Source organism: Phaenicophaeus curvirostris, chromosome 2, assembly GCF_032191515.1.
Source record: "Phaenicophaeus curvirostris isolate KB17595 chromosome 2, BPBGC_Pcur_1.0, whole genome shotgun sequence".
NCBI classification, from domain to species: Eukaryota; Metazoa; Chordata; class Aves; order Cuculiformes; family Cuculidae; genus Phaenicophaeus; species Phaenicophaeus curvirostris.
Window position 1 is genome coordinate 11383272 of NC_091393.1, and position 22083 is coordinate 11405354.

At 38.1% G+C, this 22083-nt stretch overlaps 1 protein-coding gene across 1 annotated transcript in view; it reads left to right on the forward strand.

Annotated features, from left to right (window-relative positions):
* UBE3D (ubiquitin protein ligase E3D) overlaps window positions 1–21518 on the forward strand; it is an 82636-nt gene extending 61118 nt beyond the window's left edge. Inside the window, exon 10 of the mRNA XM_069851313.1 lies at window positions 19940–21518. Within this exon, the coding sequence (XP_069707414.1) occupies window positions 19940–19960 (21 nt within the window). The 3' untranslated portion in view covers window positions 19961–21518. The remainder of the gene's footprint in view (window positions 1–19939) is intronic.
* Window positions 21519–22083: the final 565 nt, after the last annotated feature.

Below are 22083 nucleotides of genomic sequence, written 5' to 3' on the forward strand. Positions count from 1 at the left end.
TTATCTGCCTCCCGGCAGCTTGACAAGTAAAGTAGGAAGTGAATCTTATGAAAAAACCAATATTATTCCCATATCACTAACACAAACTATAAAAGCATTGTCTACAGAGAGAGACTATTTTAAAATGGCAATTCCCAGTCTTCGTTATTTTTGTGAGCTATGGCCTAATGAATTGATGAGACAGATCAGGGAGCTATATTTCTTCTGTTGCTTTTAGTGAGCTTGGATTTTATAAAGAAAATAGAAGAAAAAAAGAATGTTAAGCACCTTGGCTAGATGAAAAAGGATCTTGCCTGCAAACTTGTACAAGTGAAGATGTTATTTTAATCTTACTGACTATTTTGGCTGTTCAGTCCACTTTCAGGATCTTCCAGAATGCCTGGTATTGCTAAATATGATCCTGAAAATGACTTAACATTGTACTGTTCAGATGTTCTCACTTACTGGGACTAGTACTGCTGACCCTAATTCTGGTTCTAGTCAATAATTGTTTGTTTGCTTAATTTAGGTTTTGGTAAAGTTCTCCTTCCTGTTGGTGCTCCTGTCTTTGGTGCATTTTCTGTTTTGATATATGGATGTCCTACCAAATTAAGGAAATAAAAAATCTGTCATTGTGTAATGGGGACTGACTAACTAACACATTTCTTTTTCAACTCACCAAAGAGCCTTCTTACTCTATAGGAAGAGAACAGGGATTTTCCTTATATTCTTCTCTATAACAAAGTAGAACCAATTTTACTTCTGATTAAAAAAAATCAAGTCTGCTGAACACACAGAAAACTTCATATTTCAGGTTACATTCTCTGCTTCCACAGAAAGGAATTGCATTTTCAGCTCTATTTTTATAGAGCAGTTGTTAGTGACTAGTTAAATTAATCAGAAATGTCTATTCTGCATGGTTATCCTGGGGATATATTCCATTAAGTGACTACTTTTTCTATTTTTAGATGATATTTAGAATATGGTTGTCTGTAAAACTTAGCATTCTGTTCTGTAAGCTTTTATTCTCCCCTTCTCCATTTTATTTTCTACTTGGTTTTTTTTTCCCCTTCTCATGTAGTGTTCATTTTAAAATATGGACTTAATCCTGGTACCAGTGAAAAATGTTATTAGTTTTTTTCACTTTGAAGTGTTTGACCTTGAATTCTTTGAGAAAAAAAATCAACAGCAAATAAAATTAAATCCATGTGGCAAGCCACATAGCTAATACATCCTCAGGGACTCAAATTTGACCATAAAAGTAAACATAAATTTCAGGTAAAGTTTTCTCCAGTGCCGATGCTGTTGGAGAACTGGAATTTGAGAAGTACTCCGCTGCTCCAGCAGTGTACAGCTGCTCTCAACTCTCCTAGGAGGAGCCAGTATACTGGTTAGCCAAAATTTGTCGAGATTTGAAATGAAAAAGGATTTAGATATGTAAGAAGTGGTACACTATATGGCTTAATGCAAACATTGATTTTGAAAGAGCTACTCAGTCTTGTTGTAAATTTATTTTTTTGAGCCATTCCTGAATTAGGAGTCTGGGAGGAGACCATTCTCCCATTTGCCTGGGTTTGGGGCTGTCTTCTGAGGACTTCAGCATTCAACAGGGTTGTACGCGCAACACCAGATTTAGAGGAAGCACAGCTCCAACCCCACATGAAAATTACTGTGCTCCTGTGATTTAGTTAAAATGAACCCTCAGAAGAGTGACACTGTTTACGTATTTGTAAGTGTAGCTCAGAAGCTGAAGGAAACCCTAGTGACACTTACTAGCTAATCCTTTTATGTCAGCCTGTCCTGTGGAGGCAGAGCAGGCATTCCTGATAAAGAACAATGCAGACGTCAAGTGTGGCTCTTGTACAACTGTACTAATACTGGTTAAAGTACTGATACTTACTGAAGTGCTAACTCTTGAAAATGTGGCTCTTGGATTATAACCCTTCCCCAATGTACATTCAGATAGTTTACAAAACTGCTGAGTGCCTGATTAAATCTTCCAAAATAACTCTCAAAACCATCTGCAGTATTTTTTTAGAAGGTATCCATCTTGAAGGAGGTGCAAGTCACAGGAAAAAAACCCATGTGAAGACAGTATCATAGTCTCACATACTGCTCCGTTTATGCAAAAGTGACTAGGTAGTCTATTTTTGGCCATTTCTATAAAATTGCCAATACTTTAGATTTCCTAGAGTTTTCATTCAAATGAACAAACACTGAGTGGTTTTGAAGTCGTGCAATCTATTTAGGATGTCCCCCTAAAGATTTAGGAGCCTATTTCTCATCTTCTAAGTTTAAAAACAGTAGAGATGATCCCTTAGTAGTTGCAACTTTGCTTTGATTGGTTTGTGTCATATTACAGAAATGCACCTGGAGCATTTGTGTTGATAGCTTAACATTGTAGGACCTGAACCCATTGAAGTTAATGTTAAAACTCTCTTTTGGCTTCAGTGATGTAAAACTGGACTGCAAATGAGTAAACCAGACAGCTGGATATATTGTAGAGAAGTCATTATTGCAGACTCTCTGGAAGTTCCCCGTTAACACTATTGCATGTGAACTTTGCAAGCTAATGCTTGGAGCTAGTCTCTGATAACTGTTCATTAGATGAGTGAATTAATAACTGTGGCTGCTGGTTCATGCAGGGGGTTTTCTGTTTTTTTTTGTCATCTGTTTGAAGACTTCAAACAATATAAAACATTTAAACGCTTCACTCCACTAGATGGGGAAAAAGATGTTTATAATGTAGCACTTGCTTACGCTCACCAGTAATTGAGATGATGTAATATTTTTACGCTTGGATAAGTATAGATTTTGAATAAAAGAATTTAATTAACACTGACTAAATGTTCCTCATAAGGGAGAATTCTCTAGTTCTGTTTCATTAATGCTTCATGCTTCTAGTAGTTAACTAATTTAATTTTACTCCTGGTGTTCAAGGTCTGTGCTTTTCTTTCCTTCTGTCTTTCAGTCTGTCTTCTAAACAGACGTTGTTTGTATTTTATAGTTGGGAGGAGAAGATCAGCCAGAGAAATTAAACAAAGGGAAAAGTGCAAAGCATTTTTTTTTCTTTATTTGGTCTTTGTGTAATACACAGTGGATGTGTATCTGTGACTGTGCATGAAATGTATGTAATGTGAAAAGTGATTTATTTGGAATGATCTCTGAGATTTAAAGACTAGAAAGCCTATTTTAAAAAGTCAGCTAAAGGAAAATGAATTATTTAAAATAATTAAAAGTGGGTAGGATCAGTCACATTGTAAAAGTAATTCTTGCATGTGCAAACAACCATGCTGATTTAATTTGGCTTACTAAGGTATGTAAGGGTTTGGGGGATCAAAATCCCTTTTGGGATTAGTTTTTTTTTAGTTTACTTGTCTATGGACTACAGTAGGATTTTGTATGTAATGCTTAAATACAGGATACAAAATAAGTGAAACGTGGCAAATGTTCAAAGTGAATTTAAAAAAGCCTGTTCAAGTTGTCTGTCAAGCAGTAAGGGTTTTAGTGCGAGAAATCCAGGGGAATGATTCCTTTTAAAGTCTGAGGCAAACAATTTTTCAGTTTTCTTTTTTCACCAAGTACAATTGAATTAAAGGTTTTCATGCAGAAGTGTTAAGTGCCTGGTTTAAGTCTTTGTGATTTTTCCATGTTTATGCTGATATTCTGATAAAATTTTGAGCAGCTACAGGTTATTTCCTTCAGACTGTAAGGTCATGCTGTGATCCTCAACTTCAGATCTTACACATTTCTAACTCTGTTCTTGGTTATCATCTGTCTACATTTCTATTAACATGCTATTTTTCATTAATTTAATTTTATGAAGTGCTAGATCTTTTTATAATGCAGATAATTAGGTTTTAACAGCATATTTTTAGTGGCCTTGCTCTAAGGAAGGACTTCTAAACAGTATTTTGGAAGTCTTGGAGCAGATCAATGTGCTATAGCAATTTTAAGTAGTAACTCCAGTGTATAATTTGTTCATATATCCTTGTCCTTGATGGTAAAATTGGGTTAAAGAAATAAGAAAAAGGATAGAAAGAAATAAGCCAGAAAATGGATTCTTCTTGAAGATCATTAATGTTTTCTAAAAAGAAGATTAAAATAAAAAAAAAAAGAAAATCTTAATGTTAAAGAAATTGTGCTAGCTTTGTTTTGAATAATAAGACTTTCATCAGTATGGAAAAGGTCTCATAATAATAAAACCTAAGTATTATTTTCATTTGAAACTGGAAAGTATTCAATGGCTGAAAAATGGCCAGGAAAAAAGAGTGGAGAAAAAATAAGCTTAAAGAGGGGAGAAAAAATAAGCTTGAAGAGAATAATATAGATTGTATGGAACTATGAGCTGAAGAACAGATTCACAATGTATTGTAATATTAAAAAAAGAAGGTGTGAAGGAGGAAGGGAGGAGAAAAGAAGGTGAGTCAATCAAAACTGCAAGATGATATTTAATTTGTAAGTATCTTTCAGGTGAATGAAAGAAGGTAATACATAAAAGGAAGGTTAGGAAACAAACTGAAGACGGAAAGTGCAGTTTTCACTGCATCTAAATCCCCCCAAAAAGAGCAGAATGGAAGAAGTCTGGTTTTGCAGTTTTACAATACATTGGAGTGGTTTGTCTTCAAGGATGCTTTAATGGGCAGTCTTTGTAAATAAACTTGTTCACTTTGAAAATGCATGCAACAGAAATATATTTAGATCCACTGAGGTTGGAAGTGATCTCCTGATGTCATCTAGTCCAAAATTGCAGTCAGCCAGAGCAGATTGCCTTGGATGTCCAGTTGGGTTATAAATAACTCTGAGGATGGAGGATCCACAACCTCCCTGAACAACCTGTTCTACCATCCTCACAGTAAAGTATCTTCTTTGGTTCAGAAGGAATTTCATTGTCTTTAATTTGGGCTCGTTGCCTTTTGTCTTGTTAGTGGGCACTACTGGGAAGAGTCTGGAGCTCTCATCTTCACTCCCTCCCATTATGTATTTATACATATTGGTGAGATCTCCATGGACTTCCTTTGCTTCAGGCTGAACAGTCACAGCTTTTGACCTCTCCTCATATGAGGATGCTCAAGGCCCTTAGTCATCTTTGTGGCATCTTGTTAGCCCATTGTTAGCCTTTACCTTGCTTCGTGTAAGCCCGTATTTTTCTTGTACTGGGGATCCCAGACCTGGATCCAGCACTCCAGGTGTGACCTTACCAGTGCTGAGTTGAGGTGAAGGATCACCTCCCTGAACTTGCTAGCAACACTTTTCCTGATGCCAATTTATGGCCACTTTAAATGTTCTGTAACCTGGTCCTTCTTCACCAAGGGTAAGTCATCTTGTTCCAGACTTGCCCACTGGTCTAAGAAGACTGAGATTCCTGTGGGCTGGTCATACCAGTAAAGACTAAGGCAAAAAGGGCATTGAGTACCTCGGCCTTTCAGTGTTCTTTGTCAGCAGGGCCTTTGGGACACATAGGCTAATGTGCTGCTTACTGCTTATGTCTTTCTGCAAATCTGCAAAGAGCCACCTCCTAGCTCAATTGGTTCTCATCCTCTGCTAAAATAGTTTGCTGTTCGTGGTGATGGCTGTCATTGCAGCTACTTGTTTAATTAGAGTAGGGACCCAAAGAAGCCATCTCCATTCCCACAATGGAGAGTTGACTCTACGTGTTGGTGTTGCACTAGATCTCTTCAGTGAGGATTAAGTTGGGAGTGCAAGTATTTGTCATGAATACAGCAAGACTTTTTGCTGTTACTGTAATACAGATGGCAACATAATGCATGGACTTTGAGTTATGTGTGTCCTGAGGCAGTAGTCTCTAAATAATCTCATTATCCCAGCCTGCTGAGACAAGCAGTCCCTAAATACCCCGTACATATGTGTATATATGTTTAATAGCAGTTAATGTCTTTTACTAGCACCGGTGCTGTAACATCTATTGTGTTTTGAAATGGGTTTCATTTCAGCCAGTTAGTCAGGCTGCTGCCAAAGTCTGTGTGTGAGCTACACTTTGCAGTAATAAGTGAGTACAACTTGTCCCAAAATCCATTTGTTTTTTCCTTGGCTCCCTTTTCAGAATATGATGGGTGGCCTACTTTTGTGGGGATGAAAAATTATTTTCCTGTTCCTTTGTGACATTATGGGTCTTGTAAACTGTTGCACAGTCTTTTGGAATAGGTGGCATTACTAGGATGGATATTAATTATTCTCAGACTGCTGATACATCACTTCTGCATGATCTATATTTGTCTCTTCAACATTCCTCTTCTCTTGCTAATTATAGATGGTCTTGAGGGAACCAGCTTCTGAAGTTAAATGGAGTAGTGTAACACACAGAATGGTTTTAAAGTGTGTTCATGTGAGAGCCGATTGATGTCAGCTACCTGCATGCTCACAACCCCCAGATTTTTTCACAGTTTTGAAGTGGGCACACGCCAGTGCTACTACCCACCCGCCCATTTGGGAGTGAGCTTCCTAAATCTCCTTGCCCTGAAAGGATGTAAATGCCTTTCTCTTCTGTTTCCAGGCTTGTTGAGGAAACTGGTTATTTTGTTTCTGCTTTAAGAAATGTCAAATCTTCATGTCTTATTGATGCTTATTAATATTTTTCCTCTGTTCTAGCCTTTACATTTTTTAAAACCAGATTTAAGCTCTTAAGCGTATTTTGCATTTACTGTTGCATCAGTCGTCTGAAACTGAGAAGGGAAAGAGCTTGTGTGGGTGTTTTATGCTTGTCGGTTTTGCTTATCTAAAAAAGTCTCTTTTCATCTTTTTTTTTTCCTTCCTTTCTCTTCTCCCCACCTGCTGCCCCCCAAAATTTGGAAACATGAGAGGCCTTTTTTGAGCATCGGATTAAGAGCCAGGAAATCCTGACTCTTTCCATGACTCATTGGGTGCATCCTTGGGCAGTCTGTTACTATTACAGACAAAAGCTTTGCATAGCACTTGGCTGAAAAATTAAAAGCATGGTGCATGATCCAAATAGATTATTTTCAAATTTAAATCAAAGCATGGCAAAAGTGAACAGGAAAGAGAGGCTGCAGAAGATGAGTATTGGAGGAGCAGTTTGATGCATAAATTGTGAAGGGGATGGCTATTGTTTAAACTTATTTCTTTCTTGTTGAGGCCTTTGGTTCCATCGCAGTAGAAGTAACTGCTGTGTCAGAGGATGGACAGGCAGACCTCAGTTACAAAGCTGTTACATTCTTACTTAAAATGAAGTAGATAAATAAGAGTGATGGAAGAAGATAGGGTGCACAGTTGCATAGATGAACCTGCACTCAATTTCATAAATCCAAACCTCTGAGGGTTTTCTTGGGAGATGAGTTTGGTGATTTTGATAAAATTCATGTAACTGTCCTAGGTTTTTCTCTTAGTTTGCTTTTGTTTTTTTTGCATTCCACATCTTGAAGGATGTGAACTCTTCCTCACAGTTTAGAAGTAATAATGGGGATCCTTGAAGAGAGTAAAGGTCTGGGTTTTCAAGGCAGTGTCATGTGGAGGTCAGAGAATACAAATAGGATCATTTACCTATGTTTTCCATAATAAATCAGACATGAAAATAACTTCCACAAGTAACAGAATATGACATAATAGAGAAAGCTGCCTTCTGTATTGGTTATGTCACTACTTTGGATAAGACTAAATGATGTGGAAAGCTGTCTGCAGGACGCACTACTTTCATGGTGTTTCCAGACATTGGAATATGTCTGTTCAGTATTGATTCACATGACATTGCTTTTGACTTTATTTTGAGTATTTTAATAGCCTGTATATTAGCTCCAATTGCTATGGTATTGAGGGCAGTAGTTTTATATTCAGCACCAACCTATTTAAAGTAGCTTAAGGTAGCCCTTCCATCTCCTTTGGTCTGTTGTTCGTGTCATCCTGTCTTTTCTCTCTTGCTCCTTCGGTGTTATCCAGGGACTATGGAACTATGCAAACAGTTGAGCCAACATAGTAGGTGGGAGAAGTTGCGAGAGCATTTGCTTATTGCTTAAACTGCCACCAAAGAAATGCATGCTTCTCTGGGGAAATACATTAATAAAGCCTACTTAAGGTTTCTGTTTAGATATTTCATTTGGCAAGAAAAAAAGATCTGTGCTTGGAATGAGTGATTTGTTTTTGAATTATTAAATGCTTATGTATAATTTTTTCCTGTTTTTGATAGTGATGATTTATTGAGAAGAAAGACATCAAGGTTCTGAGACTCAGAATCTTCTGGTGATGTTAGGGCACGTAAAGGTCATCGTCTCAAAAGGTCCTTCCTGCCCCTGCAGTGGAGGTTACTGTCTCAGTGCCAGAGTGAGGTCTGTCTGAACTCTGCTTGCAGTTTTAACTTGCTTTTCCCACTGTTGCTGCTCTGTTGACAGGCTGGGATTGGAATCTGATGTTAAGACTCCATTAGAAAGGGTTTAGCTTTGGTTTCTATGCTGTCAGATGTTTCTCCTCGCTTTTGTGATCAGTTTTTACCCTGTAGACTTACAGTAATTGGTGTGGCTTGTAGCTAGGACCACGTGGAACTCTTGTGCTTCATTAAGGTTAGTCCCCTGCTATGGCAGATAACATGTCATGTATCATCAATTAGTCAAACTCCATCTTCAAATCTCTTTGGTTCCTTGTACAACCCTTCCTTTTGGAAGGCCAGTATGTTTTCTTCCAGTGGCTTCAGAAATCGACTGGTGCATACATCAAAATTTTTCCAAGTCTGTCCTGATAGAGGCTAAGTATTTAGAGTCGTTTGATGTCTGTCAGGGGCAGGAATCCGTAAACCATTTATGAGTTTGTATTTGAGTCCCATAAGCACTTCATCACATGAATAATTGCCTCCCTTGAACAATTGAGTTAAATGGAGCTGCTCTGAGTCGTTCAAGTGTGTGTGCTAAATCAATGACAAAGGGCCAAGTTCAACTTCTGAATAACTATGTTCTTGTTGATGAAGTCCTTGGAATCAAAAGGACGTGTGAATTTGTCTCAGGTCAAAATTGTTTTCTTTAGTATTGTTTTCAAAGAGATAATCCTCTGTTGTCTGTCATTTTAAAACCTGTATTACTGTCTTGCTAATTATTTAAGAGACTAATTCTCCCATGTATGAATACTGAAAAGAAATACTCCAAAAGGATGCACCATAAACATACTGAAGTCAAAGATAATTCTAATAAACCTTTTGAGAAAGCAAAAATAATTTCATACCAGCAAAATAAACATCAAGCATACAGAAATTGCATTGTTACATTCTTCAATCGGCTCTTCCAAGACAATAGGAAAGCTTGTTCATAATGAAGGATATAAGGGACTTCAGTATAGTTTAGGCAACCATTTTAGTTTCTTACAAAATTCTCAGTGTAACTTTTGACTTCAGAGTCAACCGTGCTGGGAGTTCCCACAGCTGAGGACCCATGCTGCAGATGAAGGGGCTTGCCTGTATCTCTGTGGTTAAATTTTAATTGTTTTTTACGTTATATCCTGTTCTTATAAGAAACTGTCATGGAGTATGGTAATAAAAAAAGTAATAATGAACACCATGTGTCTTGCAACACTTTCCCCCCCATAAACCTTTGCTTATAGAAATCATTACTTTATTTACTTTTACCATTTTATTATGTTATTAGTACGTCTTCTGGCTGACAGGTTTAACTTGCAGGACTGGGGTTTGAGCATAGTCTGTTTTTAAAAAGAAACACTTGGAAGCTTTTATCTTTAATTATCCTATTGTTGAGGGGAAAACATTCTGAAGATGATGAATATTGTATTATATTGTGAAGCTTCAAGGTCAGTAACTCTTCTTTCCACTAAGAAAACATCTGTTTTCATGAGTTGGAGCCTTGAAATGGATGGTTCCAGCTTTTCTTCTGACTGCAGCTGGCAGAAGAATGTGCTCAATCTCTAGAAATAAAAATCAGTTTGAACTAATAATGGCTGTAGGGATCTTAGAGGCCAGAAATCTGCACTGTAAAAATACCTGGTAAAATTTAGGAGCTCGGATCTCGCTAAAAGTAGCCTTAAACTCCTATATCCTTTTGAGGCTTTGAAAATGTTTTATTACCCAACCAGCATTAAGCAGTGAAACTGTTTATTGAATACCTGGCCTTCTAACAGGCATCATGAGATTGTACAAGAACAAGATGACCTGAGACCAAAGGACAGTGCTGCTCAGACTGTGTCCCCCACAAATGAATCACAGTAGGCAAAGACATTTTCCTAAAAATCCCTTAGTTGTTGTGATTTTAAGTTTTCTTTTGTGTGTCTCTCTACTGCACAGGATACAAATGAATGGCATATTTAAATTATTTTTCATTTCATCTTTCTGGTTAGTGCTTTTATTACAGTCATGTCATCTTCCAAACACCTGCTCCCATTTTAACTCAATCCTAATCTCTTGCCAAAAGCTGAACTCGGGTAGCAATGCAGTAGTCCCAATAAGGTGTTAAAAATAAAATAGTAGTGTATACTTAAATACCCATTTATATACACAAACAAATTAATCCTCCTACCTCATGCAGGGAGGTATTTATTCTCATTCCAGTTTTAACTGCCAGGAAGCAAAGAGAGAATTTAAGCAGCTAATTTTTCAAACTTACTTTTTTCCATAAAGTTTTGAAAAAATAACCGAATGAAGACACCTGTTCGAACTTTCTCATTTCAAAGTGCTACTTAACAGTGCCACATTCTCCTTTAATCTCCTCCACCTCATTCTTTTGAGTTATGGTAGATTGACTGTTCGGGCCATATTAATTGCATGTAAACGTAAGCACATAAGCAAATATGTCTCATTAGAAGATACCATTTATTTCCATTGTTCTCTAATGCATCTATTCTGTGTCCTGGTCCCTGTGTCCTCTCCCCACATCTTCTTTGTATTTCAAATGGCACTTCAGGTGACGTTTGGGTTTGGTTTATTCAGAAGTGGATGTGCACACAGGAGATGGCCATGCCTTACAATAGGGCAACATCTCAACAAAATATCCTAGCAGTTTCAACATGATCACATGGTGTGCTCTGCTCCTGTAGTGTTTTCTAAGGGAAGCTCTTACAAACCCAGTTTACGTCTGTATGCTGGTTTCTGTGACATCACTGACTCTAAACATTGCAGGAAATGAAGATAATAGACCATTTCTTACCTTGCAGGTTTTGGCAGATTTTCATTTTGGATATAAGTGAAGCACAGTTTAGAGATGAAAAGGAAAATAAACTGGGACTCCCCTGCTAGGACATCAACAGGGAAAGTATTAACCAGAAGTGGCTGGCTTGTTTCTTTATTGCCTCTTTGGTTTTAAAGCACTTTACCACAGTGTTTTTTTAATATAGCTTTTCCACACAGTCAGTTTGAAGACAGAGTGGGTGACCTCTGGTGCCACTCTGTGGTTTCTCTTGTCAGTTTTACCTCTCTGTTGGGTTTTCTATACTATCTTGGTGCAAGAGATGAGGAGGTTGTCTTATGAATGGCCTCAGACAGACTCTTTTAAGAGGTAGCTAAATTAGGACAAAGAGAGCAAGATTGATTTTCATTAAATTAAAATTTCAAAGTGTATTGACTCACGACATTAATGGCTCTGGGGTCTTGCCAGTGCTGAATCCTGCAGACAGCTGTGTTGCTATAACACTGAGAGTTGTGGTGAGCATGAGGGAAACCCTAATCATGTTTTTAGTTTGTACTTGTATAATAGCTTTGGTAATGCATCACACCAATTACATATTTATTTAGTGTGAATGCTTGTTTATGCCTCACTTTTTATTATAGCAAGAGATACTGCTTTCTCCTCCTTTCTCCTGATGTTTCCAATTCAGTTCCTTGTTCTCTTCAGCTTTCCACTGTGTTGCTTCTGAAACTGGAATAATCTTAGACTGCAATTTTTTCTCCTGTTAAGGGGAAGGGAGTGGGGAGAAGAAAAAGGACAAGAATCAGAAGCAAGAAAGGGGCATCTGCTGCCACACCCAGAAGGGGATTCTGGCTTGCAGATTTTACCCTCTGCTGCAGCTGGGAAACAAATAGTTATTTTTGCATTAGTGCTGCTTTTCCTATGGAAACACTGCGAGCAGGACTGTGCGGGGATTTTGTCTCCTACTGTACTATATGTGCCGTTAACACAGGCTGGAGGTAAACCCTGACTGAAGGTATATTGTGTGAGCTTAGGGGAGAGGGAGTCATTGGTGTGAGGAGAAAAATGTTAGGGTTGGTGGTTAAAAATAGAAGAAGATTTGAGTTTATGGGGTAAATTTTTCAGTATCGAAGAATAATAGACAAAATGTTAGTTTATAGTGAAGGGATCATTTGAACTGGAAAAATAAGCTGATAATAAAGATTAAATTATTCATTTTTCTAGTTTGGATGATGCAGCACATGAAAGTCACTTTTCTATTTTAGTTTGTTCTGATACTTAATGGCTAAAGGGACAGGAGAAGAAGAGGAAGGAAGGAGACATTAGCCAGCTTAGAATCCAGCTGAGTGTGTTGTTGTGTTGTTGTGCTTTTTCTTTCACATCTGTTAGCACTTCCCTCTCTTTAAGTCATAATAGGATTGAAATACAGTAACAGGGTGTTTTGCTGATATAGGACACTTGATAAATTATGTTGCAGCAAATACCACCAAAAAGCATCTCATTGAGAGCAACAGCCATACAAACGAGCAGAACGTCATGCATCTGGGTAAGCCAGCATCTCATCAAATGATGATCAAATACCTTACCAGCTTACTTTTGAAAGAGTTTATTTAATAGTATTGTGAAGAGAGATTATGTTGCACTTAGTTGGCTGTATTTATTCCCATTTGAATTAGGTACAATTTATTTGCTTTTGTGGTCAACAAAATAAATCCATATATATGTACCTAGACCTTTCTTTTAAAGGACATCAGACTATGCATAGTGCCTTGTTCAGGGCTTTTTTCATTCTTTCCCTCGTTGCTGAAACACTGTATATAAGGGGTGCAGTTGCTGGATACTACAGCAGAAGCAGTGTGTCTGTCACTCCTATCCCTTTCTGGGAAAGATAAACCCATGCTTAGGTATATGTGTGTCTCCCAACTGCCCATGCGTGTATAGCTTTTCTAGAGCAGTTTTAAAGTCATTTGATGAAAAAAAAAAATCGCGTGCCACTCAGATTGCCTGTTTAGTGTGAAGTTCAGTGTGGTAATTAGTGCAGTAAAAACCAAACATCATCTGATGTTGATTAAGAAAATCCTGCATTCCATCGATTTTGTAGACTGGTTCACGTTGGATCAGTAATTGCAGTGCAACATTAGTACAAAGTTCTATCCTTCACTGTCGTTTGCATTCAAGAGAGAAACTGTATTTAAGATTAACAAAGGTGAATAATACCACTGTTTCTGTCTTAATGATGGTTACCACAAAGAGTCGTGTCTGCAGTGGAAACAGAAGTTTAGGCTAATGAGGAAGGCTTAGCAAAAGACAAAATAAAGCCATGAAGTTTTGCTGTTTCTTATATCTAGATGTAAAGAAACAAAATATTAATAGTGTTCTCAGTTTAATCTGAGAAAAAACAACCCAAGAAACCTTTTCCTTTTTTCAAAGAACTACTTGACTAAAATAGAAAAAGGAAAAATGTGTTGTCTTCATATAAAATAAAAACATGCAGAGATTTCTTTTCTGGTTGTTTTGCAGCTGCTTATATTTTTCCTTTTAACACGTGGGCAAGCTTCGGCATGCAACTGTTATGTCAGCAAAGAGATGGCTTGCAGTGCATGTGCGTAGCCTGCAACTTCGGAGAAATCTCTTGCTTTTTCTCATTTATCTCTTACCACATTTCAAATCCAGCTTCATTCTTAGAAGAAACTAATACTTTTAGGAAAGATTAGTTGAAAGAATGCATTTTGATTTCTAGATGGGTTTATTTCGTAAATCCTGAAGGGGCATTACCAGATTGAGAAATGATATTGAAAAAAATAAATCCTTACTTTGGTTACAATTAATTCCACTACCAATTGAATGAAAGGAATTCAATTCTCTTTTGGCTTGGTTGTTTTGGTTATCTTCTATATCTTCCCCAGCTTGGGCAGAAGAAGAAAGTGATTTATCAAGGTGATGTTCTAATAAGTTTTTCCCTGCAACAAATACTAAAAAGCCTGCAGATCTATAGAATCTTTCAGATTGTACAGGAGAGGGACTTGATTTCCCCAGCCTTCTGCTACAGTTGCTGGCGAATTTGGCTGTTTAGATGATAGCTCTACTGAAGCCAAGTTCTCCCCAGCTTTCGTTGCCACCTGTATTCTCTGCTTCTGTGGTAGTATAGCACTGACTGAAAGTGTGTATCCTCCAAGACCTTAGGACCACTTTAAACAGGTTCTCTTTTTTTTTAATTGTTTGTTTTCCATAGTAAAGTATTTAAGACTTACCGGCCTAGTGATGTGAAGCTCTGCTGCTATGAGCACTAACTGGTGGTTCCTCAGTTTCTTTAGTCCAAAAATGCCAAGGAAGGGCAGTTATATAAAGCACTTTTTCATCATCTGACACATACTCTAAACCAGACTTCTGACTGCATAATATTTAAAGCCTGCTGGGAACATTCCTGTCTGAAAGAACTTGAAACAATTATTATTGATTTGTTGTGATAAGTGACTGCCATTGGCTCTGGAGGGGATGTTAGAGCAGCCAAGTCTTCCTTACATAACCTCCATGGCTTAGGGGAAACAAGCATGCAATGACTAACCTTCGGCTATCATCCCAAGAGCCTGGAGTGTAGAAAAAAAGAAATATCAGTGTAATGGGAGGCAACTTTGCAGGTGGAGTTCAGCCAGGGAGTTTGCAGGCTACCAGGAGTCCATCTTAAGGGCAGCAAATCCTACCCTGTCAAGGTAGGGGCATCTCTGGCTCCTACCATTCTTCTAGTAGTCAGTATGTGCCTTCCTCTCCAATTTCCTCTAAGAACGCCTTTGCGCTTCCCAGAAGCAGCCTCTGAGATGTAGGGGTAATATGCAACAGCTTGGTAGCGTTCAGTCTAGAAAAGACAGCTGCTTTTTTATGGGTCTGTGGGTTCAGTGGGGGTGAGTGTTAATATAGCAGTTAATGTTCTCTCACATTTCTGCTCATCTAGTGCCATCTGCTTTGTGTCCGTTCATTCACACTGGTGCCAAAATGTATTTCTGGAACAGGTTATTTGTGCATGAGAGGGCTTGGTCTCTGACTGTTAGGTGAGAGTGAATGTGTAAAGCGTGTGGTATGGGTAGGCAGGCAAACTCTTAAGTTTTAATGTGGCTATTTATAGTCAGCCATTGTCAATAGTTGCTAATCCACAGGGTAATAAGGCATTGCTGCTTCAGATGGTCCTGCAGGAGTGAGAAGAACACTGTTGTCCCTCAGGGAAGGCAGTATTCCTTTGGCTTCTCTGTCCCTCAGCAGCAGCTGTGAGAACACCGAACTTCAAGCAGAGTTTACCAGAAATCAGATGTTTATAGAGCTGAGACCTGAACATGGTGCAGATGCTTTAATCCTCCCACTTTTTGATCTGTCTTTATTTTACTGAAGTGAGAAACGTATCAGGCAGTATTGTGGTCTTCTCTGTGTGTTCATGCACGTTGTCGTTATATTTTGTACCAACATGTTATTAAATACAGGGGCAGTTTACATATAGGCCCAGTCATACTCACAAGCATATTTATATTGCTTTCTCTGATTGTTTTTTTCAAGGTAGATGTATACTTCATGTACAGGGCATCTTGATTGCATTATAATTGCAGCCAGCCAAGCAGTTGTACTAGCTGTAATTATTAAGGCTTAAGCCATAGCACTTCGCACAAGCCATAGCTTTTGTGGCAATACAAATCTGTATGTGAACTAGACTTTGATGTGAGGCTTTGATAAACATTATCTTCCAAATCCTGCTGTACACGTGGAAAAAATCTACTGTTTTCAGCTTTTCACTCTTGTTTCCACAAGCGCTTCATCTCTCCCTGTAATCTGCCATCAGAATTACTTGTGCAAGCCCTCTCTTTCTTGTTTCTAGGATAAATCAATCCAGTTAATGCAGACCAGAGTTCAGCACACCAGTTTGATTTCACCAGACACTGGATAGGAAGCTTGAAATGGCATTTTGTGGGAGAGAGGAACAGTACCTTGTGGTGGCAGGGTACATGTGAGCCGGTGAAGTTGGTGTTTTCCACCAGTGCAGGTGGATCTAAGAGCATAGGTCTGCCCACAGCTGTCCATGCATTTTTGGGAAGGTTATTCTCTTCCTGCCCACAAGGATGGCATGGCATTGATCACCTGTCAGACTTGAGTAGAAATTAATACAGTATTTGACATAGATGAGGCTGCAGCCTCACTGGTGTATCATCAATGCTTCCTCTGCGGTCATTCAGCCATGCCTGATTTCATGCTACCACGTATGCAGGTTTAAAACCTGGGTATCTGTTTATGTACAGATTGTCTGCTTGTGGTAGATATGATTTAAAATACTGTGTAAGTTATGTTCTTCTAAAACACAATGTAGCATTATGAGCTGTGTGTGTTAGTGTTTAAAAGTTGCCTAATGTTCAAAGAGGACAACGATAAAATGTTTTTCATGTATCTAAGCTTCAGTTTTGAGCCTGGTGGTGGAATTTTGTTCTTTTTGTATAGTGGAAAAGCATATTTCAGTGTTCATAGATTTAATAGGTTTGTTTTATTCTGCCGAAACTGAAGCCTATATAACTCCTTTCAGCCCACCATTTTCCTCTAGAAGTATGCAGGAATAAACAGAACTACAATTTCCTCTCTCATACTGAAGAGAAATTCTGTAGTGTATCTTCTACCTGCCTTTTGTTTAGCTCTTGGGAGGGTCTTAGGTATTGAAAATTCTGAGTCCTCAGCTTTGAGAGAAATACACAGAGATGTCTGTTCATGCACAATTCACTTGGTCTCATTTAAACAGAATACAAGCATAAGAGCAGTTTGTGTTAGAGCATGGGAGTGCAAGTTGTTTTCCTGTTTTGTTGAAATAAGGATCTGGCTTTTTTTCTGGTTCTTCCCACTAACTGAAAGATTGAACTGCTTTTCCTTTGGTTCACTGAGAAAATAATGTTCTTTTAGTGCTGCGTTTCCTCTCTTTGCTGTCAGCTCCACAAGACAGATTGTATGCACTGGATTTGCAGATTGCATTTCTTTAAAATATATTGTTTAGCTGTCTTTAGTCACACTTCTGTTTCTCTTACAGCAGTCATCTGCTCTGCCCACTCTCCCAGTGTTACCTCTTGGGTAGAAGAGATTTCTTTCCAGCAGCTTCTGCCATCTGGAACCACCTTCTTTTATCTCCCTTGTTCATTAGGTCTCCATAGATTTAAAATATTTTCTGAAATTACATCTTTTTTTCTTTTGCCTGTTACTCCTCAGCATTTGACTCTGTGACTGGATGCTTCATTCAGTAGCAAATGCCCTCACCCTGCTGTGTTTTCTGTGAAATTTTTATTGTATGAAGTCAGGAAAATGCTTTGAGGCACAGCTTGATGAAACACTATAAAATAAAATGTTATTAGAAAGTTTCAGAAAGACTGAAACCTGTAACCCTACAACTACCTTCTCCCTACTAAGGGAAGAAAATTGCTAGCTCATGGCTTTGTAGCTTGTGGTAAAAGAGTTTCTACCAGTATAGTGCTGCTGTTTTGCTCCTGTGTGTGTGTACATACTGAATTGTCACAGAATCACAGAATAGCTGAGGCTGGAGGTCAGCCTGTGGCGACTACCCCATATAAACCCACTGCTCAAGCAGGGTCAGTTGGAGCCGGGTGCCCCCAGCTATCTCCGGTTTAGTTTGGAATATGCGAAAGACAGATGGAGATTGCACAACCTATTTGAGGAACTTGTTGCAAAGTTTGACCACATGAGTGTATTCTGAGTCAGGATGCTTTTCTCAGTCCTCAGAACCATTCCTGTGTAATCTGCAGTATGTTGAACAGTTTGATGTTTTGCATTTTCCCATTTTCCTGGGAAAACTAAGAGACCACATCTTCTAGAACTGAACATAACAACCTGTATTTCTTCACTTGCCCTGGCTTCGAAAGCTTTTAATAAAGTTGTTGCTGCTTTATTTTTTAAAGCATAGGCATATTGTTTTTCCTTTCATTTTATGTCTTTGAGGGTAGGAGTCTTTGGCCTAGTGGATAAATTTCCCTCCATGATAAGTAGTCTCTCTCTTTTACAACAACCCTTGACTGAGCCGAGAGAAATCTTCTTGATGTAGTGAATTCCTTTTGGGAAATGCTGATTGAACTGAATGAAAACACTCAGTGGGATGATATTTTCATGGGAAAGCAGGCAGACCCACGCTGGCCAGCTGGATATTTGCTGGCCAGTTTTGCCTACAAATGCTTCTGAAAATTTATGTTCTACATGAAAAATCTTGTTTCTGAGTTTTAATTCTATTTTGGAAGAACAACAGAATGATTCTGAAATATGAAAGCTTTTGGAGATCTGTGTTGTCTGTCTCATCTGTACAAACTCTTCCTTGTAGTAGCATTGCAAATATCTAATAGATTACTGCTGTTAGTGTTGGAGTAGTGATTTTCAGGAAATGAGATCACTTGATTTTTCCCTTCTTAACCAAGAATTGCTGCTGTCATGTCCCATTCATGCCTCATGTTGGTTTTGACATGCAGCCTTTGTATGAATAATTTTCTCAGAAGCCTCTTAAATATACTAAAACCTGCGTAATTTTTAAAATCCTCTATAGCAGACGTCAATCTCTCTTACACATTCTTTGGGCATAGGATCCAAAATAAATGTTTTTACTCTGTTTTTCTCTCTGTTCCGGACAATCAGTGATACTTCATGCTTTCATTCAGTTCCTTCTGGTTGATCATGCTTTATGTATTCTTTAGTCACAGTAACAAGTAGAGTGGTGATTGAGGGTCAGCTCTGAAAGTCCAAAGTGGTAGTTGATAATAATTGGAATTTTCACTTAAATGGCTGTTAAGAGGTCTTAAGGAAAAAAGGGAGATGTATGTCTCATATGCTTTTTTTTCTCGTGTAGTTTTCATGGATCAAGAGGAACAGGTTATATTTTTGGAAGACTGTTGTGTAATCTGGGAGAATTTTTTTTCTATTTTTTGTTTGTTTGTTTGCTTTTGTTTTGGTTTTTTGTACTTCTGTGGTGGCATCTGTTCATCTTTTTTTCTGTCCTTGAGATCAACAAAGTTCCCAATTGAATGTCTGAAGCAATCTCCTTGGCAGATGAGAATCTGGATGTGTGATTGTTTTTCCAGTCAGGTAGCTTAACTTTTTGAGTTAGTGTCCTGCAAGTTCTGAAGAAGGCTAAACAAAAACAAAAGCAGGGAAACTACTGCATGCATGTGGCCAAAACCAAAGAGTTTGGACACCAGAAATCCTGTAAGTCTATAGTATTTGTTAGATCACCTTTCCTCTAAATAGCTGTGTGACAGTTCACTTAGTACACTAAACAGAAGAGAGAAATAATTTGCTGTCTTCTCATCATATACCAGTATTTGTCTTCTCCCCTAGGGTAGGATTTTGGTTCCTTGTCATTTTAAAATGTACGTCACTTTTTCTTTGTGACTTTGGACTTTTCATCAGAACGTTTCATCCTGTCTTTGGAATCAGGATTTCACTTATGACAGCAGCACTGTTCACATAAGCTAATATTCAGGCAAAACAAGGAATGTATCAAAGATTTAATCTAAGCTAGTTTCAAAACGCTATCAAATAGCCTTTTAAGTTAGACAAGGTAAACTTGTGCTTTGTTTTTCTGGGAAGCAAAAGGTTTTGATATGTAATTCAGCAAATAAGCACAGTACAATGCTTGAGCAAAAAAGAGTAAGCTTGGGAATTTTTAGGAGACATAGGTAGAAAATTGGTGGGAACGAAACACTGTTTTCAAATATAGCCTCTGGTCTCTCTTTACATTAATGTGTTATTTTTTAAGTGAAAACATGATTGTAATATGGGATTTCAGTTAATACAGAGAAACATCTTTGTTTTACTTGCAATGTTAAGACTAATCACGGTGTTGGTTTTGATTCCTTTTACAGGTTGCCTTTTTGAAGATGTGAAGAGCGCAGATACCTCTGTGGGAAACTACTCTCAAATTAATTTTCAGCAGAAATGTGTGACCTCTGGAAAAAAAAATCCATTGGCAATACAAAACAAAATGAGAGTGTGGTGGGCTATTCTTCATATCTGGATGTATTTCTAAACCAGAGACAGTTAACTTTTGCATCCAGTATATTCTTAACTGTCATTCTAAAAGTGACTTGCATGTCACTCCTGTCACATCCAGCTGGGATGACTGTTATGATCTCTTCATTGCCAAAAAGGAATTATCTGTGTATCTTAGTATTATCTTTATCATACAATGTTTGATGGTGACTTGTATGTCCTTAGGAAAAATCACAACTGGTAGTAAATAGCGATAACATTATGGATACTAACGTAAGTTCTTTACTTTCTTTGCTTTGGTAAAAGTTAGTTGTCCTGTTTTAAAATATAAAATCTGTTTTTTGTCAAACCTATGTGTTTATCATGTATATTGTTTCCTCATTAGGGTTTACCTTTCTTCTTGAGAGACAAGGGAGACAGTTTCTGCATTCCTGCACTCATGTAGAATTTTTTTAAATTGATAATGTTTTGGAGAATCAAGGTTTTATGGTTACTTTATGGTCCTTCAACTTTAAAAAAGAACGTGCTTGTGAAGTCTAGCCTTGTGGGAACTGACAAAGATGAAAGATACTTGTAGCAAGTCAATACAGCTAAATTGTCCCTTGCTGTTGTGGATGCCCAGCAGCCTTCCACAGGAGTGATAACACGTTTCCGTGGAACGCAGAAGCTGTTAGCATTTTCAGTGTCAGAGTGGATTTCTTGCTTAGTTGACAGCAATTTTTGTCTACGCTTGTCCAGGGGATCAGGATGACTTAAGTCATAGGCTGAGAAGCAGAAAAGATGCCTTGTGACATTTTTACCTCAATTCTTGCTTATTGGGATGGACTGCTCTTGAACTGTTAGGAGATGCTCCTTTAATATCAACCAATGCTCATGGACACCTCATCCTGCCAGGGTCTTATCCTGTATCTACCACGTTTATCTGCAGTTTTCCTTAAACAACTGCTCTTGGGAAATCAGTTGGATTTGGAATGGTTTGTCTGACCTGGTGTGACAATTCTTGTGTTCTCAAAATGTCTATGGAATAGTTTACACGCAGAAACAAAACAAAACAAAAATGAGAGGAGAGAGCCTGTTTATAAAGGCTGGCTTTAAACTCTGAGAATAAAAAGAGGATGGATTCTGGAAGAAATATTATTGTTAGAGGAGTTCTTTGAAAACTCCTCAATTTCAAGGAAAGCTAACATGCCCTTTACACATGAAATGATCATAATGTGGGAAGTGACCCTGAAAAGTGTTGGACATGTTCTCTGCATTTTACACATCCAAAGACAAGTAACTGAGGCCTCCCAGCACCTAGTCTGGATATTGTCTTCATTTTGGTTTTCAGTATTGAAGAACAAAAATATTCTGAGTTTTGTTTCCAAAGATTAGATTATCTAGCTCCAAGATTATTTTGTCTGTACACTGATGGTTTTTTTGTTTTATGAATAAAGCATATTTTCTAAATGAGTTTACCATTTGTTCTGCTTATTTCTGTGACAGTTTCAGCTTCCCAAAATATGGCTGAGCAGTTTGTGGAAGGAAGATGTTAGGATCACACAGAAATACTCTAACTTTAAAATCCTTTCTAACCATTTAAATGATGCCTGTTATGATTTGGCATGTGTGAAGCAATCTTAAGCCAGAGAATATTTATGCTTTTGATGTTCAGTCTCTTGTCATGTCCTGGCTCATTTGATGTTGTAAGCATAAAGAGCTATTCTGCTTCTGGTAACATACGTGGCTCCACAATAAGGAGTGTGGATGTTTCGTGGGAGTATTTTGGGGGAAAACAACTTTCAGGGCTGAGAAATATATCAGCCCCATCCTGCCTGGTCTGTAACTCACCCGCAGGAGCTAATGGCTCTAGTCATGCTACTAGCATGTCCGTGCTCAGGAAGCAGATCCTATGAGAGTGCTAAGCCCAGTGTGTACAGGACCTTGCCCTCTGCCTACGTGTGCTTAAAGCTTTTTCTTGTGCTTTTTTTACCCTGTGTATCAGTGAGCTGGGTCTGGCTGGGGTGGAGTTAATATT